Source organism: Phocoena sinus, chromosome 20, assembly GCF_008692025.1.
Source record: "Phocoena sinus isolate mPhoSin1 chromosome 20, mPhoSin1.pri, whole genome shotgun sequence".
NCBI lineage: Eukaryota > Metazoa > Chordata > Mammalia > Artiodactyla > Phocoenidae > Phocoena > Phocoena sinus.
This window is the reverse complement of record NC_045782.1, coordinates 48,945,662-48,968,578: the sequence shown is the minus strand read 5'-3', so window position 1 is coordinate 48,968,578 and position 22,917 is coordinate 48,945,662. Positions and strand designations below refer to the sequence as shown.

Sequence of the window (22,917 nt, the reverse complement as noted above, 5' to 3'; positions counted from 1 at the left end):
GGCCCAAGAGCAGGGGGCCACAGGGAGCAGGCAGGAGGGCTGAGGAGGGGTCCAGGGAGTGAAGGTGGGAGGAGGGGTGGGGCTTGGGGTCCGCACTCATTTTGGCAAAGTGGCCAGGGCCAGGCAAGCCTCCCAGGGCCGGGTCAGACTCAGCCCCTGTGCCCGGGGGCGCACTCTGCGCACGCCCTCCTCCGCACTGCTGCAGGCGGGCTTCTGGGGGACAAGAAAACAGATGGACAAATCAGCTGATGGGATGAGACACACCCTGCCCTCCAGTCTCCGGAGCTCATCTGGGGCCCAGCTGCCACGTGCCACAGCCTGGGGGTGCAAGACACTTGGTCTCACACATGCGTGTGTGACACTCACACCCACTCATGCTCACATACATTCACATGGGTACACACACACTTGCACCCTCACCCCCCAGGCTGGTCGCATTCCCACCTCCCTTATGGGACAGCCAAGAAATGGTGCAGAGGCTTCAGGGGAGGGGTAGGTGTGTGTGTTTTCACACACGTGTGAGCATTCCTGCAACCCCACTCAGCGGCGCCGCCCCCATGCCCTCTCCTGAAGTGCGGATGAAACAGAGAACAGATCTGCTCGGCCCCCCAGGCCTGGGGAGGGTGGCGGGCTGGGCTGGGCTGGGCTGGGCTGACTTTTTGGCACTGTGCTGTGTGTGTGATAAGTGAGCATCTAGCCCCTGCTCTGGGAGATTCTCCCGGGATCTGTGGAGTAGATAAAGCTGGGGATTAGGGAGCAGATACAGCTACAGGCCCGAAGCAAAGCTCACGCGTGATGCTCTCCAGACAACACAAGAGGAGGGCGGCCTGGAGCCAGGGCAGGCCCCGCAGATCCCGGCTTTCCCGGTACTTGTGAGGGGTAGATCCCGGGGCCATGTCAGCACCTGAATCAGCACAGAGGCCGAGCAGGTGTGTGTGCAGTGGGCACCCAGACCTTGGGCTGCGGGGATCAGAGCTGGATGGAGCCTCCATGGATCTCTGGGCAGGCCAAGGCCTAGGTTCTAACCTCTGGGTGAATAGCAGCAACCAGAGTCTGCTGCTGTCTCTCCTGTCCAAGCACTTCCCCTGGAGCAGGGCCCGGGTTCCCCAGTCACCCCCACCCCATCCCATCTGCTACTCCTCTTGCAGAGAACTCTCTTAGAAGGACAACGGAGACCCGCGGAGCAGTCAGAGGGGCAGGAGTTGAGATTCACTATTGAGCTGGGCACTAAGATGCCTATCTGGCCCTGGTCCTCCAGGAAATTACAGCTTAATCAGATGTACAGGCCCTTCTGCAGAGAATCTGAAGCTGTGGGAAGATGGAGGATACAGCCAGGCAGTGATGAGGTCACCGGCCTGGAGCACTTGGGGGGCTCCCTGGAGGAGGTGGCTCTGCTGGAGCCTTGATGGATGTGTAGGAGGGAGCTGAGGAAGGGTCAAGATAGACGCCAGCAGAGGTCAAGTCACGGAGGCAAGATGTACAGATATTGGTGCTCCTGGAGCCCAGGTGCAGGGTCAGGTTGGGGGAGGACACCAAGGACCTTCCCTTGATGCCAATGAACCCCCCGACGGAAGTCTGAGAGAGGCCTAGAAACCCGGCACAGCTCTGGCACGCACCCCAATCCTGTCTCACTGGTCTTTACAGACCAGTCTCACCCATTTTGGACACTGAGAGTCTCCCTGGGCATGTGGGGGACAAAGGGCTTTCTCCCCAAAGGTTGAGCTTTGCTCCTGCAGCTTTGGTCTGAACCCTCCCTGCCTTTGCACTTCCTGTGTGGTCCCTCCCCCACCAGCACACTCTGGGGTACCAGGGCCTCCTGGAGGGCAGGCAGTGGCCACAACATCAAAACCAGCTATCTAAGGAGATCTTGCCACCATCACAGAGAGCCCTTCAGGGGCAGAGATGGGAAGAAATTCCCGGGACTAGGCAGATCAGAAAATAGCTCCCGGCCACCCTCCCCCGCTGCCCGGCCGCTGAGCACCAGGTGCTGGAGAAGGACAGCCCTGGGCTGACGTTCCCGCCCCCTGTAACCTCTGGTCCCATTAAGCCAGCTGCAGCAGCCCAGCCTCACCGCACAGAGTCTGGCATAATGGAGCGTTAGAACAGAATCGAATTTCCCTTTAATTACAATGGCCCACAGATACTGTTTAATTTGTAATCGGGGGGTTAATGCGGTTTTCCCCTCTTGCAGTTGTGGGGTTGCCTGCGCACACGTGTTCTCACCCACATGGCTGCGCTGGGCCGCCCCGCAGGGTGCTGACCCTGAGTGTCCCGCCTCCCCCGACCTCCGCCCGCCTCCGGCCAAGCCCACAGCACACGAGACGTCTGTGGTGGCCGTCACGTGGCGTACGGCGCACACATGCATGAACCGTCCGAAGCAGACAGGGGCATAATTTTTCCTCTAATTACATATTCAGCACTTCTGAGAAAATGAGATTTTAGTAATTCAATTGGACTGAGAAGAAGGGCTATAATAAAATGAAATTTGTAACAATCGTGCAGTTAAATTAGTTAAATGGAGAGGAAGGAGCTGTGGAAAACCGACCCCTCGATCTCCTCAGGACTAATCAGACATTTGAACGGAGTTGTGCTAACAGAGACCTGGCATGAGGCGGGTGGAACGGGTGGGAACGCAGAGTCAGGCCTGGCGGGCAAGGTCGGGGTCTGCAGCGGGTGGAGGGGGACAGACGGGCAGGCAGGCAGGCCGAGAGCAGGCCGGGGAGGATCTGTGTGAGGCAGCCCAGGACTGAGGAGCAGAGAACAGAGGAAATGAAGGTGGCTGGGATGGAGAAACCCAGCCATGCTTTCTGGATCTGGTGGTTCTCAAACTGCAGCGTTTCAGAGCATCCCTGCTGCCACCTGGAGCAGGAGGAAGTCGCCAAGGAGACGGAGGTTTGTGCAAGAGAGCTTGAGGGGATGTGCCCGAGCAAGCCGTGAGGGCTGCCTGGGGGAGGGAGTCACAGCTGGGGGCTGAAACTGCAGGGTGCCCATGCTACTCCAGCCCCATAACGAGAAGCTCAAGCTGGGAGGAAAAAGCAACGTCCCCTCCTGACCAGCCCAGAGCATGGCCGCCTCTCCCCCTACGCCTGCACCTCTCTGGCCCTGCGGTCCCTCCTTGGGGCCTGTGCACACGCCTGCTGAACCGAGTTTCAGAGGCACTGCTGAGCCTCTGTGTTAGACACAGAGCTGCAGCCTGTCACTAAACTCTGCGAGGGGACAGCAGCAGGCCCAGGTGGGGCCTTTTGGGGGGAAAGAGGCCACCCGGCCCTGCCCTCTCGGCCAGAGCTGGCCACGGACCCTCAGTGCCTTGGGCGTCAAGACAAGGTGTCGACACCCAGTGTTGGGGGAACCCCAGATCCCAGAAACAAGGGTCTGAGTCTGCTCCACAAGCTGGGGCATGGTTCTGAGAGGGGCCGCGGAGAGGCCCGGGGGCATCCTGCAAGCCTCTTTCTGACTCTGAGCTGGGCCTCTGTCTTCGGGGGTACCATCGTCCAGGAGAACATCCTTCTGGGAAGACTCAGGCAAGATAGCAAGTCACTGGAACCCCAGAGCTGGGGGGAAGGATTTGAAAAGGAAGAAGGTGCCCTGCCCAACCCACCCAAGGGGCCTGGGCACTTTCCCTGCCGGTGCCCGTGTACTGCTGGGCTCAAGGCTGTCTGGGTGGGGGAAGGCCCAGATGGAGGCCCCTGATGGTCAGCCGGTGCCGGTCTGCTTCCTGCCCAGCCAAATGCAAAAGGCTTGCAGACAGGGTGCCCCACTTTCACCAGGTCTGCTGCCAGGGGCCACCCCATACAGAACCTGTTTCCCTGCGCTCAGCTCCTCCTTGCCCAGGTGCTGTGGGCGGCTCTGGGCCAGATGGAGTCCAGACAAGCCTGCTACAGCTCACCCTGCCCGGCCTCCTCGGAGACTTTGCCAAAGCCCGACCCTTTTGCTGAGCCAGGTAAACAGTCTGGGGCCGCACCGAGGGGGCCCGGCTCCGAGGGTGGGTGGGACCTGCCCCCTTCCCTGCTGCCTGAGCACATTCTAGAACGTCAGCAGAAGTGGCTTTCTGCCCGCCTCTGCTGGCAGGGCCCACCCTGGCCATCACCCTGGCAGCTGGGATGGAGGCAGAGGGGAAATCAGTACGAAAGCTGGAGGTGTTGGCGTCAGGTTCTGGGGAGGTGAGATGAGGTAAGGGAAAGAACCTCCGGGAGGGGTGGGCTTCGCTGCCATCCTCACCTGGGCAGGGGCTGCAGGTGGACAGGCCCTGGGGCAGGATGTCAAAGTTATGTCTGGGGGCGCGGTAGGGAGACAGCCCCAGGCCGAGCTCCTTACAGGGCCATTCCACTTACCCCTCAAATTCCCCCGAGATGCAGGTGCTGGCCTGTCCCTGATCCACAGAGAAGTGAGCAGCTGGGGGGCCTTCCCTCTGGGGGAAGGAGGGCAGGGCTCCCCCCGCCTGGTCAGATCCCCTCCAGGGGGTGGGCACCATTTCACCCCTTCAGTCTGGGGAAGGGAGGTGCTGCAGAATTAACGTCTTGGGCATGGCCACCTTTGCCAAGGAAACTAGCATCGCTGGTGGACTAGCCTACAGGGCAGGGGATCAAAACACAGACAGCTCTCCTCGCTAAGGGATGGGAGCCCATGGCGGGGCAGCGGTCGGACCAGAGTGAACAGGGTGGGCAGGGTGAGCCCGAAGCTCTCTTTTTTTTTTTTTTTTTTGCGGTACGCGGGCCTCTCATTGTTGTGGCCTCTCCCGTTGCGGAGCACAGGCTCCGGACGCGCAGGCTCAGCGGCCACGGCTCACGGGCCCAGCCGCTCCGTGGTCTGTGGGATCTTCCCAGACCGGGGCACGAACCCGTGTCCCCTGCATTGGCAGGCGGACTCTCAACCACTGTGCCACCTGGGAAGCCCCATTTTTTTTTTTTTTTTTAACCGAAGCTCTCTTGTCCCCCTTCTCCCGCATCAGTCTCACCCAAGGGACCTAATGTCTCACGTCTCACTCATCTTCCACTCTTGGCGCCAGGAACAAAATGCACGTCATCGGCTAAAGGAAAGACCTGCCACACCTTAATCTTCCTAGAACCAGGATGAAGTACGCCTGTGACATGGGCCCCAGGACAAAACAGCCAAACCGAGGGGGAGGGGAGGGGGGGAGTAGGGAGGGGTGGGAGTGGGGGAGAAGGATTGAGGGGGAGGGGCGGCACGCACTTTCCGCTCTCCAGAGCCTTCTGCACTCAGCCCCCTGGGTGGGCTTCCACCTCCCAGGCTGCAGCAAGCCGATCAAACATTTATCCTTGCTTCATTTTCCAAAAGGGGAATGAAGAGAAAGCAATAGAAAGAGAGGGGAGAAAAACAATCCAAGTTTCTCATTTGAAAGTTAATTAGTCTAATTAGGTCTAATTAAGAGCCCCCAACACAATGCAGCTCACAGATGAACTGCAGGTCTCCTCATTTCCTCTGGTTCTCATTTCAGACCAAGTGTGGGGAAGCCTGGAGGGGTGCAGGTTCTGACACGGGCACGGGTGGGGTCCCCTCCCTCCTGGGGGGCAGTCAGGGGGCCCACCGAGGCAGAGCCCAGGCAAGCAGGGATTCCTCCATAGCAGGCCTTCCCAGGGCGTGCTCAGGAAAGCAGGCCAGGGCAGGTGCCAGGGGAGCCCGCTACCAGGTGCTGGCAGTGGAGGTTCTGACTCCGAAGCCACAGACCCAGCAAAGCAGCAGCGGGAATGGCTGGAGGGGCTGATTTCTGAACCAAGATCAAAAGAATTAAGTAGGCTTAGCTCTGAGCTGAGGATGGAGGGGAGTCCTTGAGCCACCCACGGGGAGGTGAGGCTGTGGAAGGGGTGGGGGCATTCAGGATGGTCCGGAGGGAGGGCAGAGCCTGGTGACGTCGAACACCCTGGCACTGCAGTCCAGGGGGAAGAAGCCCAGCCCCGAAGAGTGTGCACCAGAGCCAGTGAATTGGGCTTAGCCCTCACTGGCCAGAGGGAAGTCCCAGGCCGCTCGGAGCCCATCACCCCTCCTGCCAGGGCTGCCCCAAGCCAGGTCTGGCTGGGGAGTCAAAACAAAGGGAAATCGCCAAGAAAGTTTTCGAATAATGGAAATTCTGCCTCTGCAGAATTTCTCTGAGGCCACATCACTGTTTACATGTATGAAAAGTTACTGCATTGTACACCTTATAGTCGTCGAGTATTATGACATGCAAGTTATACCTCAACAAAACTGTGAAAAAGCGTAAGGGGAAGGGACTGGAACCCCTGGCTTCTGGGAACCTGGAAACACCCTGAAAATAGTGACCATGTGGACACCAAGGGAGCCAAACTTGGAGGGGGACTCCACTGGCAGGGTCCCAGTTCCTGGCTATGGCTACCTGGGCAAGATGGGCACACCCCCCCCCACCCATTTTCTTATCCTCCCTGTGCCTCAGTTTTTGTCTTCTGTAAAACGGGCTCACAACCTACATTTCGGGGCTGCTGGGAAACTCACAAGAGCAGTGCCAGACACAAGGCAATGCAGTGCTGGCTCCCTCCCGCCCCTGCCCTCTCTGGGGTCTCTACCGAGCACCCTGTAGGGCAGCACTGATCTGGAGGGGTGTGTGTGCCCACGCGCTGCACTGCACCTAGGTCTGGTGGTGACACACGGTCTTCTGACCTCTCACCCTCTTCCCTGCTGGCACCCTCGCCCTGAGCCTGTTCACAGCCCAGGGTCTGCTTGCATCCCCAGGGGGAGGGCCCCTTGCTGGGTGCCTCTGTTTTCCTAGCACAGCTGTCCATCTCTTGCCTGGATTTCTCGCTCTAGACTCTCCCAGTCAGCCCTGGGGCCTCCTCAAGCCCAGCTCGACCCGGGCCACCACAGCAGAGCCAGAGGTGCCAGGGCAGCCTTGGGAAGCTGCCTCTCCTGCTGCTGGATCCTCTATTCCAGTCCCCGGCCCAGGGACAGCACAGAACCCACCAAAGGCTCTAGCAGTTTCCAAGGAGGAAGGAGGAGGAAAATGCATAGGTAACAGCTCTCCGACTGCAGAAGGGTGGGGGGGTTCCTGGCTGGATGTAAGTCACAGGGCCGGGTTGGGTGGTGGTGGTCAGTGCTTTATTTTGGGGAGCTGGAAAACAGCAGAGCTGGCACTGGGAGACTCAGGAAGCCCCAAAGGCTCTGGACGCCCAGGCCCTCTGTGACATTCAGCTCTGAGCGGCACTGACCTGTCCCAGGCACCCTAGCACCCACTGGCCCCTGAGGAACTGCACGGGCAGGGAACATTTGGCCAGGCAGGGCCTCCAATGTACACTTTCAATTCTAAATTAAAATAAATCCCATCATTAACTTGTGGATAGCACAATTACACTGCCTTTGCTCAAGCACGGATTTAAATTGTTAACTGGCTAAATGGAAATATTTAAGATAAACTACACATTTTGTGACCTTATTTTAGCAATTCCTTTTCTGGATTTAATATATCTGGAGCTTTAAACAACAGAAGAGGCCACGTCCACCAGGGCTGACCCTACCCCAGGCCTGGGTCTGGCCACTCGGGCCGCACCATGTCATCTATCCCACCACTGGATGCAATGCTACCCCCATGGACCCAGGACGAAACTGAGACCCGGGAAGGAGAAGGGCCAGGGTCACTGAGTGGGGGAGAGGCAGGCCTAGCTCACTCCCTCCTTCCACACCCTGCCAGTTTCCACTTGCCCACCATGACCAGTGCACCGACAGAGGACAGAGCAGAGCACAGACGTGCCCAGGGAGGCCAGGCTTCTGGACAACCGGCCTCAACGGGAGGCTCTGCCTGCCTTCAGCCCCAGGGACAGGGACAGTGAAGGTGGCCCAGCAGGGACAGCCCGCACCTCCTCTGCCAGCCTGCCCACACGCTGGTTCGTCCTCCCAGCTGCCTTGTCCTAGCGCCCAGCCAGGCCTGGGGCACGCAGGCTGTGTGCTGGCTCATGCATCTCGGGCTGACACTCTAGCCTGAAGAGCGACTCCGTCTCTACCCACAGTCCCAAATGCTTAATCACACTGCGGAGGTTTCAGACGTACACGTGTCACCCTTGGAAACCACGCACGGGCTCCCAGCAGGCTGCGCTAGGCCCTGGAGACCCCTCAGATGGCCACCCTGGCCCTGCCGCGCTGCCGGGACCGTGGGAAGTCTGGTGTCACTCTCTCCTTGGGATGTGAGCCCGGAGGAGCTGCACTCTGCATGCGGGGCGGGAGCAGCAGTCCCCACTGGCTCTCAGACGTCAGGGGTGGACATTCACATCCACTCGAGCCCAGCCACTTGCTCGCGGGGCACCCACGGCCTGGCTTTCACCCGAAGAAGCCAGAGGGTCTGGGTTTTTCTTTCCGCACGCCCTAGGCAGGGGCGAGGCTCAGACGAATTGCGAGAGTCAGGGGCCACCCCTCTTTGGCCAGGGGCTCCTCCTCCCAGACTTACCCACTATCACGTGTGGGCAGGCAGTGGGAGAGCCTCTCCCACAAGGCCCCTGGAAGGGCAGCTGAGGACGGTGCAGGCCACACTCAGTCCAGGACCAGAAAGCCACTGCTTCCACCGTCTGCAAGCCCTCTGAGGGCAGCGCCTGCACCTCCCTGCTGTGGGAGCCCTGCTCCAGTGCCCACGTAACAGCGGCGGCCAGGCACAAGGGCCCCTTCCTGCATGATTCTGTTGAAGTGAAACGCCCAGAACAGGGAAATCCAGAGACACAGGGCAGATCAGGGGTTGTCTGGGACTGGAGGGAAGGGGGAGCGGGTGCTTAACGCACATGGAGTTTCTTCTGGGGGGAAATGACAAAGTTCTGGAACTAGATAGTGGTGGTGGTTGCACAGCTTTGTGAATATACTAAAAACCATGGAACTGTACACTTCATGAGGGTATATTTTATGCCACGTGAATTATACCTCAATTAAAAAAAGAACCACAGATATGAACTATACGGTTAGGAAAAAGGAAAGAAAGAAAGAAAGAGGGCTTCCCTGGTGGTGCAGTGGTTGAGAGTCCGCCTGCCAATGCAGGGGACGCGGGTTCGTGCCCCGGTCTGGGAGGATCCCACATGCCGCGGAGCGGCTGGGCCCGTGAGCCATGGCCGCTGGGCCCGTGAGCCATGGCCGCTGAGCCTGCGCGTCCGGAGCCTGTGCTCCTCAACGGGAGAGGCCGCAACAGTGAGAGGCCCACGTACCGCAAAAAAAAAAAAATAAATAAAAGAAAGAAAGAAAGAAGGAAAGAAAAAGAAAGGAGGGAGAGAGGGAGGGACGGAAGGAGGAAGGGGGTGGTGGAATAAAACAGCCAAGTTTCCCTGCCAGCCCCCTCGCCCCTGAGCTTTCCCGCCCTTTGAGCCTCTAAGCCCCACAGAGGCTGTGACAGAAGATCTGCCCCATCTTTGTCACTTGTGGCCACTTAGCCACTTGCCAGCTGGCTGCTCAGGTGGCTGGGCCTGGAGGGGTTGCCCGGCTGGGGGTGTTGGCAAGGGCGGTGGGTAAAACAGAAAACAGACCCTTTGCTCCCCGAGGCTGCCCGCGGAGGGAGGGCAGATCTCAATCACACAGTGAATGTTTACTGAGCATCTTCATGTACCTGGCACTGTCCTAGGTGCTTGGGAAACACAGTGAACACAACAGTCCTTCCCCTGGTAGAGGCAAACAAAGAAGTAAAATGTGAAGTATGTCAGAAATCCACGAATGCTACGAAGGAAAATATAGCAAAGGGGATTGAGAGAGAAAGATGAGGAGGGGTGGCTGCACTTCTAAATGGCTTAATAACAATCAAGAAGGGTCTCAAGAGAGAGAACAAAGTCTTGGAGGAAATGAGAACGCATGTCAGGCGAGTGTCTGGGGACTGGCACTCCCGGCGAAAGACACAAGAACAAAGGCCAGGAGGCTGGAACCACCTGGGGAGAAACACACATCCTCCTGTTCAGGTAGGCAACGCAGCCCCAGCCCATTTCAGGTAACCTCTGCTTCACTCCCTTCCCAATGTGTTTTCCCCACCAGGCTCCATGCCTGGAATCGACCTGGCCTCCTTGTCTGTGAGGCCCTCCCAGGTGGTACAGAGGTGACCTGTGACCTTTCCGTCCCTCCTGGGATGCTCTGCTCCCCTCCCCTTCCACCCAGGAGGCTGCCTGCCCCCAGCCCCTGACATGCACCTCCCTGGCCAGGAGTGGCTCGGGGACACCGGGGCTGGGGCACGTGGGGCCACTGCTTCCTCTGGAGCCAGGGAGCTGCCTTCCCATCTACCTTGCAAATGCACCCTGGAGCACGTTTATTCTGGGGATGGTCGGACAGCACGGACTGTCTCGGGAGGACATGAGGTGAAGGTGCCAAGTGTCCAGAGGGGCACAGCCAGATGTTCACATCTGTCTGGGGCACTTGCTCTGGTCTGTCCCAACAGACCTGAAAGGAGGCGGGAGGAGAGGGCAGGACCCGAGGGTCCTCTGCTGGGGCATGCAGCCTGCCCTGGAACCCACAGGAGGACTCTTGTGCCGGTGAGGGAGGGGGGGAGACTTTCTCCACCAAGGAGCCAGGGCCCGGGGGCTCACGAGGGCTGAGATCACGTGGTTAAGGCCACGGCCACCAGAGCAACCCACTCACCCCACATCAGTGCCAACCCTAAACCAGAAACCACCAATTCCGCAGGGACCCTCCTTCTCCATGACCCATCTGTTAGCATGTCTGGGGCACACCTCTTCTGCAAAATCTTCCTGTTCACGCACCTTATCCCCACTGCCTGCTGGGTCAGGCCCCATCATCTCTTGCCCAAGCCTTGGTCCTGGCTGTTGCCTGGTCTGTAGTCTCCTTCCCATCCCAGATTCACCTTCCTTACATGTAGAGCTGATCATGTCACTGCCCTGCTCAAAGACCTTCCGTGGCTCCCTATTACCTACTGAAAAAAGTCCAAATTTCTCATCCTAGACTCGGAACCATTCCTATCATCATTCTCACCCTCACGCCCCAGGCAGTCCAGGAACCGGCCCTGAACACACTCAACTCTCTGTCTCTCCATATAAACTGCTGGCTCCCTGTGCGATGGTCCTGCCCACAGACTCACCTATCGCAGGTCTCAGCCCCACTGACACCCAGGGAAGAGCCTAGCTCCTCTCAGCTTCCTTCCCAGATGCCCCAGTTGGAACTCACCTCATTCCTTCCAGACCTGTGCTGTCCACTAGGGCAGACACCAGCCACACGTGGCTACTGAGCATTTGAAATCTGGCTGGTCCGAGGCGCGACGAGCCGTGAATGAAAAATGCACAGTGAATTTCGAAGATTTAGCATGAAAAAAGAAGGCCCCAAATCTCCATCATATTCCTTTTTTTTTTTTAGAATGGATCATTTTACTTTATTTTACGGCCGCCCGCCATGTGGGATCTTACTTCCCCGACCAGGGATCAAACCCGCGTCCCCTGCGTTGGAAGTGCGGAATCTTAACCACTGGACCGCCGGGGAAGTCCCTCCATCATATTTAGATTGATTAAATGTTGCAATGAAAATATTTTGGATTGGGCGACATAAAATATATCATTACAATGAATTTCACCTGTGTCTTTTCATGCTGGTCAACGTGGCTGCTAGAAAACGCGGCATCACGTGGGGCTCCCATTGTACCTCTGTGGGCAGCGCTGCTCTGTGCTGGGGCAACTTCCAGCCCAGCAAACCTTTCCAGCAAATATTTTGAGCTTTGCAGGCCATGTGGTCTCTGTTGCATCTGCTCAGCTCTGCCACTGTGGCGTGAAGGCCGCCACAGGCAGCACGTGAACAAACGAACGTGGCCGTGTTCCAACAAAACTTTTTTTTATAAAAACAGACGGTAGGATGGACTTGGCCCAAAGATTCCTGCTCGAGATCACTGGTTTCCAGACTGTTGAAGAGGGCTACTTAGTAAAATGTATTTTCAGAAGAAGGGTGGTGGAGGATTTGAATTGCCAACCTTTTATTTTACCAAATAAGGACACTGAAAACGTGAACAGCGGGTATCACCGTCACTTAACTAAACCAGTTATTTTACACACAAAAGTCAATAGATTGATCTTTATGAGAGAAGTTACTACACTTAGATTCCTAGTTATCCCACTTTGCCAGGGGTAGGTGAAGACTTTACCAAGGACACAGCCAGCCTGTAGACAGGCACGGGGGGCCAGTGGGGCTCTGAGACCCGTAACCATGACAGGGATCCGAAGGCCACCCCATCCACATCCCCTGAAACACACCAAGTTCTGGAGCAGTGTGACTCCCCCAGATGCCCCACCCCACGCCGATTCAGACGCAGGAGGTTTGGAGAGCCCGGGGATCTGCGTTTCTAGCTGGCTCCTTGCGCTGCGGGTCCGCAGACCAGGCTTTGAGCAGCGAGGCCTAGAGCTGACTTCCTGCGATGATGGAAAAGTTCTGGATCTGCCCAGCATGTTAATCACAATACTCCGTGAGCACTGAGCCCTGGAAACGTGGCTAGTCTGAGTGGAGATGTACCATACGCGTACAGTCTACACCAGATTTCAAAGACTTAGTACAAAAACAAGAATGCAAACTACCTCATTAATTATTTCACATTGATCATATGTGATGGGTTGATATTTAGGATACGTTGGGTTAAAAAAAAATGTAGTACTGAAATTCATCTGTTTCTTTTCACTTCTTTTAAGTGGCTACTAGAAAATGTAAACTTTCCTACTGGTTGACGTTGTATTTTTATCGGACAGCATTGCTCTAGAGCCTCTGAAGTAGAGAACCAGTCAGCCTCTGTTGCATTCCTCTGATGACAGGCAACTTACCACCTCACGTAACAACCAATGCTAAAGCTGGGGGATGCCAGTTACAAATGTTCTTAGATATTTTTCTCTAAACCCACTGTCTGTTCCCACCCTCTGCTCCTGTCCAGGTGGGGAAGGTCTGTTCTCCCTTATGTGCCAACTTGCTGACCTCAGCCGAGATCCGGGTTGAATCTCCTGGATACCTTTAGCTGATGCAACTAATCACCCTTCTTTGAACACACCATGGTTTGGCAGTAACTTCCCCCCCAAAATATGACAATTGGGATGGAAAAAATCCACACATTCGTTCTCCATTTCTAACCCCACTTCCTGGTCTGGGCAGCCCTGACCTGGTCCTGCTTATTTGCTCACCGATGAGGGAATGAGACAGATTTAAGTTTCACACCACCCACCTTCTATGGGGACGGTTTCTGCGGATGTCTTCTTGGGACCCTTCCCCACACCTGTATCAGCTCTGCACGCACCACACACAGAAGCTGAACTGCCCCGAGCTCTCTTCCGGCTTCTCAACACACACAACAACCCCGCACATACACACACACAACACACAACCCACATGCACACAATATACAACCTCACTCACACATGTGCTCTTCACTCACACACCCGGCTCCCTTAGCGCAGCACGGGCACAGGTGACATTTGTCTAAGTGAGACTGTGCTCTGGGAGCCATGATCTGGGCACAGGGTCCTCCCGGGAAGGATGTGGGCACGAGTCCCAGCAGAACACAGCCTGACTCCTGGCGCTGCTGCCTCTGCTTCCCGGCTCAGCTTAAGTGCTCCTGGCCCTCTTGGGGGGCCCTGCTGCCCCACCACAGCCCCCGCTCCGTGTCCTCCACGTCCGCGTCTGTCTGTCACCCTTTGTGTCTGCCTTTCTGTGGATCTGTCCCCTCCCTTCCGGACTGGAACAAGAGCTCCGTGAAGGCAGGGAGGACGCCCGGCAGGTGACACGCAGGGGGCCCTGGCACTGCGGCTGGATGGTACTTTGGCTCAACCCCCAGCGCCCTGACATTTGTTGACTGTACCCTCGCTCTGCAGATGAGCCCCAAAGGCCCCAAGAGACCAGAGTGTGCTCTAGGCCACAGGGCCGGTTGCTGAGGGGCCAGGACAGGCAGCGTCTGCCTCCACCTGCCCCCCTCCGGGGGTGACACTGTGGGCCCAGCAGCCGCTCTGAGGCTGGTGTGGGACAGCTCCTCTCAGGACCACCTGGTGTGGGTGACCTTGGGGGTCTGCGTGGGACCAGCCCTGCACTGGCTTGGGGATCAGGACAAAGCAGCCTCCTTCCTGCCTCGGGGGCTCCGGGGGCCAGGCCTCTCCCGCGAGTCCACCCGGGATCCCCACTGCCCCTGTGGACAAGTTCCCCACGTTCCCCAGACGCGGAGCTGACTCACCACACCCGGGCACACTCGAGCTGCCCGCTGGAGTGATTAAGAGGCTGGACGCCACGCCTGGGTGGGTGGTGATGGGGTAGGTACAGGCTGGGGGGAGCAAGCAGGGGCCTCTGCAGCCCGAAAAGCCCCCTGGAAGGGAAGGAAACGTGATGTAAAACCCCAGCTTAGATGTCTGGACACAGAAGCTCCGGCCGGGAAGGGAAGGCGTTGGCTGGCTCCCCTGTCAGGCCACCCGGCTGAGCGCTGGACGTGCCCTCACAGCCACGGGGGGAGAGACGTGTGCTGCTCTTAGAACCAGTTTACTTTGGTTGAGTTGGGCCTGTGAGCCCCAGGAAGCGGAGGACAGGGGGCTCTCATTCCCAACTCTACACCCAGGGCCCGCTGCAGAGCCTGGCACAAACAGCCGCTCCATAAATAATTGTGGCTGCTGACCGCCCGCGCCTCTCCTTCTCTGTCGACTCCCTGAGCTGCTCAAAGATCCCAGGGGGATGAAGACCGTGCCGGCCCGCTGGAGCCCCCGGCTGGGGGGTGTACGGGGGCGGGGACAGGACTAGCCTCCACTGCCTCTCAGAGGCTACCGGCCCATCTCTGTTGCGGCTGGTGGGGACCCCACCGTGGCAGGTGGGCTGGCACCAGAGCCACCCAGGGCTCCCCGGAACAGCCGAGGCCTCCTGCCCAAGGCCAAGTCCCAGCCCCACCCGGTCTCCTTCCAGAACTGGACTCGCTCCCCCTGGGGGTCCTGGATACCAAGGACCACGCTCAGCTGTGCTGGTGACACAAAAGGCCTGTGATCCCATGGAGATGCAATTTGTAACGCATGCGCAGCCCCTGAGGGGACCACATAACAGTCTGGCCAGTGGGTTGGCAGGCCATGGAGGGAGCTGGAGGGGGCTGCACGGGCTGGCCAGAGTCTGGGGGATGAGAAGGGGCTGGAATCCCCTGGGAGGAAGTAGGGGGCGAAGGGGAAAACAGAAAATGAATACAAGAGAGGCGAGAAAGTAGGCCGGGGGAAGGAAGGGGAGGAGAGGGCGGCAGAGGCCCAGCGGCAGGGAATATTCTAGGGGCAACCATTGACATGAAGGTAGAAGAGAAAGGCTGAGGACTTGGGGGAGGCATGGAGAGAGGTGCTGGAGGAGAGGCAGGAGGAGGGACAGCAACATGCAGCCTCATGGAGCCCCCAGCGGTCCGGGGTGGCCGCAAAGCCCCGCCCTCGGGGAGTACGGGAGCCCCTTCCGCAGGCCCGCAGTGTGCTGCTGCTTCCGACACCTGGGTGGGACTCAGCTCCGGTCACAGGCGGGCCCCAGCTGCCGACCTCCCTCCTGACATCTGCCTGCCTGTGGGACCACTGCCTTTCGCCCAGGTTCCAGTTGGGTGCCAGGTGCCACCCCAGAGCTGGCTAGAAGCCCTGCCAGCCTCCCGCCCTCCCCCAGGAACCTGGTACTCTGCTCTGAGCTGCCTGCAGGTGGCCATCCCCAGGACCGAGGACAGGAGACAGAGGGCACTTGGGCTGGGACCTCAGCCTCGCCTCCTCCAAGGATGGCGGCGTTTTGCGACCCCCAAGTTGTGTGGCTCAGTGCCTGCCCACTGGTCTGGCAGGCTGTGGGCACCTGGCTGTGTCAGGGGGAGAGGACAGGCCGCAGGCACGGTCTGCCCGGCTGCAGCATTCTTTCCTGCCCTCTGCTGCCCTCCCAGCACGCCAACTGGCCTAGCCCACGCCTGCCATGCCAGCTCCTCTGCCCCCGTGAAGCCCGTACCCAGCCCCATGCACCCACACCTCTGGGGCAGGGAGGCCTTACAGCAGAGCCGGGGGTCTGAGGCTGCTCGATTCTGCCCAGCCTTCACACTCTGCTGGGTCTGAACATCCTACACTAGGCGACCCTCCGTCCATGCCCGGGGCTGGATTCCCCCTCGGCCACCACTCCTTGCCACGCTTATCGCCCATCCAGCTAGACACAGCTCCTCGCTCCTCCCTCTTCAGAGAAACCCACTCACCCCAAGGAGAAAGATACGATAGGCCAGGACCCTCGGGTTTCGGAGGCAGGCTCCTTCCACCTTCCCCAACTCAAGGCTGCAGCTGACTTACTTCTCTTCTGTGCGTGGCGAGGAAAGTGGCTGGAGGGCCCTTGTTCCTTACTAGATGTGTGAGGCTGGGGTCCGGCTGGGGCTTTATTATTTATTTTTGGCTGTGCCCCGCAGCATGTGGGATCTTAGTTCCCTGACTAGGGATCAAACCTGTGGCCCCTGCATTGGAAGCTCGGAGTCTTAACCGCTGGAGCGCCAGGGAAGTCCCTCGTCGCGGGCTTTACGAGTTAGCCATTACCTAACCTCTCTGTGCCACAGTTTCCTCAACTACAAAACGTGCACGTACACTCAGCAGATTCGGGGACCAGCAAGAGCTGCCAACGAGCAAAAACTGAGGGGGAACCGGAGAAATAACCGAGTTACTTCAGCAACCAAACGACACCAGAGTAAGTTGGTTTCACCCTAAGCGTGAGGCATGGGCAGCTAGAAGAGCGCTATCTCTGGTCCCCAAGGGTCCCCTGGGGGCGCGGGGGGCGAGGGCTCCCTGACCAGGTGGCTCAATTTGGAGTGAGCATCACGGGGCCTTAACTACTGGTTTAGCTAAATTCTCCGGTTCATAGGATAACTTTTAGCATGTGGCTCCGGCCACTGGAACGGACTCAATAGCACGTAATTCTGGAGATGCTGGTGGAGAAGCTGCTGTTTTGTGCCTGTCCCTGCCCCCTGGCTGGGGCGCACTCACAGGCATGTTATGTCACCATGAACATGTGTGTCTCAGACGGGGTTCCCAGAATCACACCACGGTGACATGCCAACAGCCCAGGAACACAGACAAGATGCCCAGGCGTGTCAAGAAGGTATAAGAAGCAGTGCTACCTTTGCTACGGTAATTAATCCTCATTAAAAATTCCTGTGACTAGCAGCATGGCTACCCCAAAGAGAATGATTGTTAATAAGAGCAGAGCTTCCTAACGAATCTCAAAACAGACCCTAGAATTCCCTGGCCTCCCTGAGGAGCCTCTGGGTTACACACCCTGAAGGAATGTTTTTTGCTACCAACTCCAAGAAACAATCTGTCTCCCATCAGGAAGCTGGGTGGAAACACCACATCCTCCACGGAAACTTCCGGTTTCTGGCAATGTTTATGCCAATGACAACTGAGGCCATCTGTGATTTCACCTTGATTAAGAACATGAAGATGATAAGATGGACAGAACTCTAAACACAGCCCTCGGGAAGGCCCCGAACGTTCCCATCCTCCAGGGTCTGGTCCCTCTCTGGCCTGCTGGCAACCTGCCAGCACAGTCCCCTCCTCTCTGTCACCAATACTCCTTTTTAGAAAACTTAGGGCACTTACATCTCTGTCTTCCCCCGAGGGATTCCCCAGCTTCCCAGCTGGATGTGGAGATAAGATTCTCTTTTATAGGACACTGCAGCTTAATAATAAGTAATTACCGTGACAAAAAAATCCCATTTTGTGGGCCTGCGGGTTTTTCTTCCCACTCTCTACAACTTTCTTCTACTGGAGCCCAGACTGGGGCCTCTCAGGGAGCCTTGCTGATATTCTGGATTTCCAGATGAGGTACTTCTTGCTATGAAAGGTGATCAGTACCGGCCCCACCCCTCGCTGGCCGCAATGCACCAGGACAACAGCCTCTCTGTGTCCCATCCTTGGATCCCTAGCAGGGACCAGATGTGGGGGACCACGGCTCTGGGCCGCCCTGCAGGGGGCCGAGGTACTCACAGAGAGCCAGAGCCCCCAGGCGGCCAGCTGGGCAGGTGGGGAAACCAAGGCCAGGCCTTGTAGGGCACAACCTGAGTGGGGCCCCAGGCCACTCGGGTGAGCTCTGAACAGATACCGGAGCCCAAACCGCAGCTGGATTTCTCCTGGTGTCGGTGACCTGAAGTCCTGCCTCGGATGGTTAGAACTCTGAAAAATACCAGCACGGCTGAGAGGCTGGGAGAAGGGACGCCCGACGACAAGCTCCTCTAATTAATTATAGCGCTGCTGCGTCTCAGAGGGGACCCGGCCCCACGCTCAGCACACTTGGGGTCCAGCCCATGCAGCGGGGAAAGGCTGATGCTTTAACAGAGAGAACGGACTTCTCTTGGTGGAGGTTTTACTTTCTCATTTCCAGTCCGAAAGGCTCTATGTTTCAAAAGCTTGCCTGTTTAAACCCTGCATCTTAATGCGCCGAAAACCACGTCTCTGGTCTTGCTTGATTTCACGTCTTTTGCTCCTGCCCCTGTTATCAAACGTGTGTTGAGACTGAATACACAGCCTACACATGGCACCAAGGCTCACTCACGCGGAAGACCTGCAAGCCCTCGGTGGGAGCCTGCAGGGGAGGCAAGCTCTGACTCTGGAGGCTGGGCCGGAGCCGCCCTCTGCCCCACTTCCAGGGGATGCGGGAGGCTGTCTCACGTCAAAGGTGGTTTGGGACAAGTGGGGTCTTGAACTAAATGTCACTATTTGTTTGGTATTGGTCCTGGACCACCAGAGCTGCGTGTGCTCCTATAAAAATGTGTCTCCACAAATGGCTAGGAAATGGCTGGCTAGATCTTTCCCAGTCTGCTGAGACACACGGCCATCTCTTGCAGAACAGCTGTGAAGGAAACCGGGTGTTCAAAGCTTGGCCCAAGGTGCACACTCTGGCTTTCCCACAAACAATTCTACCCATGGTCGATGCCCATTTCGGATGGGTCTGTCTCGGTTGTGGTCTTTTTCCCATCCCGCTGCCCCTACAGAAAGCTCCAAATGCCACCAGTAGAGGACGCGTCCACTCAGCACTGGACGAATTGGGTACCTTGGCCCCTCGGTCTTTTTGATGCATTTATCCCAACTATGAGCACCGGTCTGACTCCATCAAGATAATGCCAAATGTTTGGCATTTTTCGGAGGCTTGCCGCTACTTCATCTTAACTTGACCCTCCCGTTCAACCTGGGGGGATGGTGCTTTTGCCCTGTTTCTCAGAGGAAGAGCCGGAGGATCAGAGAGGTGAACTGACTTGCCTAACACAGCCAATACGCTGTGGATTGGTCTCCAATTTTACCTATGGAAGCCTCTTCCTGCAGCCCAGAGCATTCTTGCTAGTGGGGCTGGCGGTGGGGCAGATCCTGGCTACTTTGAGTGGTGGGCCCCACGACCACCCGGGAGCTTGTCAGAAATGCAGGTTCACAGGCCCCACCTCAGAGATCCCCAAGGGATTCCTGCGCTCATGGAAGTTTGGGAGGCACTGGGAGGCTGACCCGCGAGGTCCACCCTGATCGCCTGCAACTCAATGACGATGGGGAATTTTGTGAGTCGGCCCCGGCCTGGAATTGGATGCCCGCTGCCTGTGGGTATGGGGGCCCTCTCATCAGCTCTTGTTGTCACTGGGCTGTGTCCAGGACTGCTCAGACATCACAGGTGGTCCTAGGGAAGGTGCGGCCGAGGACCGAGGGCTCCGGGTTGCAGGCTGCTTCTGGCCACCCTCTGCTCCCGACCGTGCAGTCAGTCCCCTGTCCCTTCCTCTGCAGTTACTGACACTTGTCAATTCCTGCTGCGTGCATCTGTGTAAGGGGCCGACCCAGGCGCCCAGCAGCCTGGGGACTCAGAGCTGCCCTGGCTCAGCCGAGGACCCCATCTTTGTCTGCCGTGTCCCCAGCTCCTGCTGAGCCACCTCCGATGGCTCGCTCTTTCTTGGTTCCCTGGAGAGCCCAAAGGGGCACAAAAGGACAAGAACCCACCATACAAAGGCCCAGCTCCACCTGGACCGCTCCCTATCTCCAAGCAACACACACTTCTGCCATCCTCCCTTCAAACATACCCATGGGGGAGGTGGTGGAGGAACATGTTCACTTAGGCCTGGCCTGACCCTGACCGTCAGCCTTGGGGTGACACCCCCTGCCCTCTGCCTCCCATCTCCACATCCAGCCCAGGGTGCAGACCTGGTTCCATGGGAGTCCCCACGCCCCGTCCCCTCCCCCCACCCCCGGCCCCCGGGTCAGGCAGGCCCCAGGATGGTCAGCCTGAAGCTCTCTCGGCTTCACTGTCTTCCCCCTTCAAGCCCCAGGCCTCCCCAAGCAGTCACCCCGACCCTGCAGGTCCAAGCAGGGGTTGAGGATGCTAAAGATAAAGAAGGCAGCCCCACAGCGCCGCAGAGGAGGGCAGGTCGTAAGGTGTGGGCAGCCAGGGTGGGTGAGACAAGGTACTGCAGCCCCCCAGCTGGCTCTGGCCAAGCTGGCACTGGGAACTGCAGCCCTGAGAGGCCATGGGGCCTGGGGGAGGTGAGGGAGTCCCCCCTCTGTCCCCATTGCAACGTCCCCACTGATTCCGCATTGGGTGGGATCGCAGGACCCCCGCCTTCCACACCACGGCCAGCAGGCAGGCGGCAGCTGATTTTCTGCGCGCATCTCCCCGTGGGCAGCCCTGAGGATTTGGGGGCTCAGAGTCGCTTGGCTTCCTGCACCCCCCTTGCCAGCCCGAGCTTCCTGCGCAGCCCCGCAGACTGCAAAACTCTGGCCCAGCCCCCTCCCCAGTCGGAGCTCCAGGGGCCTCCCTCGTCAGCCCCATCAGGCGGGTGGCCCGCCTTCCCCGAGGCCGGCGCGCGGTCCCCGCTGCAGTAGAGCTCCGCGCCCCCGCCGCCACCGCCTCCGCGCGGCCCCCAGGCTTTCCCGACCGGCCAGAGAGAGGCCCCGCTCCTCGCCCCCGCGGCCCGGCACGAAGTTCCCCAAAGTGACCAGGGCGCCGAGAACCCTCGCCCCCTCCCCTCCGGCTTCCCCCGAGACTCCGCCCGCCGCCCCCTCCCGCGCCTTCGGAAAAGTTGCGAGCGACACCCCAAACTCCAGCCCCCGGCCCCGCGCCGCGCGCGCCGCAGGCGACCCCGCGCTCGGCCGCCGCGCAGGGGCGCAGTTCCCCCCATCGGGCCCCGGCGCCATGACGCGGGGAGCGCAGCGAGGCCCCCGCGGCGGCGCGGAGGCGGCCAAGTGCGGGTGTGGGTGGCGGCGCGGGGCGCACGTGCGCCGGGCGGGGGGCCGGGGCCGGGGGCCGCTTACCTGTTGGAGGTAGAGGAAGGCGGGCGGGCAGGGCACGGAGTGCGGGAGCATGCTGCCGGAGTTGGACAGCAGGAGGCAGCCCGAGTTCGCCATGGAGCACAGCATGGGGCGGCAGGGGGGCGCCCGGCGGCCGAGGAAGCTCTGCGCTCGCTGCGCGGCTCGTACCCTCCGCGCGTCCCTCGGCGTGTGCGCGCGCCCTGCCTCCCGGGCGCCCTCTCGGTCTCCTCCTCCTCCTCTTCCTCCTCCGGCCCTCCCCTCCCCCTCGTGGCGCTCTTTAAGACGGAGGCATGGAAGGAAAGCGGCACGCCTCTGCCGGGTGCTCCCCTGCCCGGGCGGGGACACTGGAAAGAGCGCGCGCGAGAATATAGCAAAGGGAGGCTATATGCGCGAGAGAATGGGTGAGGGGAGCAGGGGAGAGGGAGTCCGTCACTTTGGAGCCACCGGAGCCCTGTCTGCAAAGAGTGGTGCGTGTGCGTGTGTGAGTGTGCGCGTGTGCGCGCGTGTGTAGCGGTGGGAGGGGGAGTCCCTGGCGTACTCCAACATCAAACAGCCCCGCGCGGAGGGAAGAGAATCCGGAACGACAGCACAACAGCGGATCCCACACTTAACCCCTCGCCCGCCGGCGCCCGCGCGGCCAGTCCTCGCACTCTCCCACTGGCCTCCGCTCGCCTCCTCCTCCCCGCATCCAGCGGCCACTCCCGAGTTTGGGGTCTGTGGAATCTCCTTTTGCCCCCGCTCTGTCCACCGGCCGCTGCGGAGAGAAGAAGCCGCTCTGCAGGCTCTGCGGCCCGACCGGAAGGCGCTTCGTCCTGCTTGGCGTTCAGAGGAGCGCCTCTTCTAAGGGAGGCCGGCTCAGTGGCGGGGATGTCGGTGATGTAATAAGGGCATCTACGCAGAGGCTTCCTCGCTAGAGAACGCTTCCCCTGCTGCCCCAGGCTTGGAAGCCCAACTGGAGCCCCTGGGAGGCTCTCCCACCCTCCCGCTGTCCCCCAGGCCCCATTTACACCCCAGGCCTGCCCCAGGCACACGGTCTTGTGGACCCTAAATATACAGGGGAGGGGGCCAAGGGGCACTGGCCACAGCTGCCTGCTCCCCTCCCCATACCCAAACAAATATACCGGACTTGGTGTGCACCCATCAATGGAGCCGGAGGGCACAGTAGGACCCCTGACCCCAGTCAGCGCCTGACAGAGGTCTTGACTGTGTCCATACACCACCACTGTGACAGGCGCGTGTGTATACACACGTGCGTAAGTCTGCAGCTTCACCAGGCACACACACACGCACCCGTGGGCCTGTCACGCGTCCACGCTTGCCAGATGCCCCCCGACCGACCCCAGTTTACCAGGACAAGCCACAGGTGAGCGTGGCTGTGAGAGGGACAGTCTGCCTCTCACTGCAGTTAGAGACAGCAGGGGGACATACCCAACCTCTCGCCCCAACTTATGCATACTTCCTTCCTTAGGCAAATCCCAGACACCTATTACCAATTCTGGACTCAGCTGTCCTACCTAAGAGGCACCTGTAATTCCTGTGCTCTCACTGTGGAGAGCAAGCCCCACTCTGGAGGGAAGCAGTGCTGGGACCGCCTGGCAGTGGGAAGACCAGCTTCCCAGACCAGTGGGAAGAGGCAGCTCCACTTGCTGTGTGATCTTAGGAGAGTTGCTTGTTCTCTCTGGGCTTTGGTTTCTGCACCCAACCTGAAAGTTTGGGTGGATGATGTCTGAGATGTCTTGTAGCACTT

The 22,917-nt window shown here is 59.0% G+C and overlaps 1 protein-coding gene across 1 annotated transcript in view; it reads right to left on the bottom strand.

Moving 5' to 3' along the window:
• Positions 1–21,624, bottom strand: part of RBFOX3 (RNA binding fox-1 homolog 3) — an 80,286-nt gene extending 58,662 nt beyond the window's left edge. Inside the window, exon 1 of the mRNA XM_032616707.1 lies at positions 21,174–21,624. Within this exon, the coding sequence (XP_032472598.1) occupies positions 21,174–21,278 (105 nt within the window). The 5' untranslated portion in view covers positions 21,279–21,624. The remainder of the gene's footprint in view (positions 1–21,173) is intronic.
• Between the last annotated feature and the right edge of the window lie 1,293 nt (positions 21,625–22,917).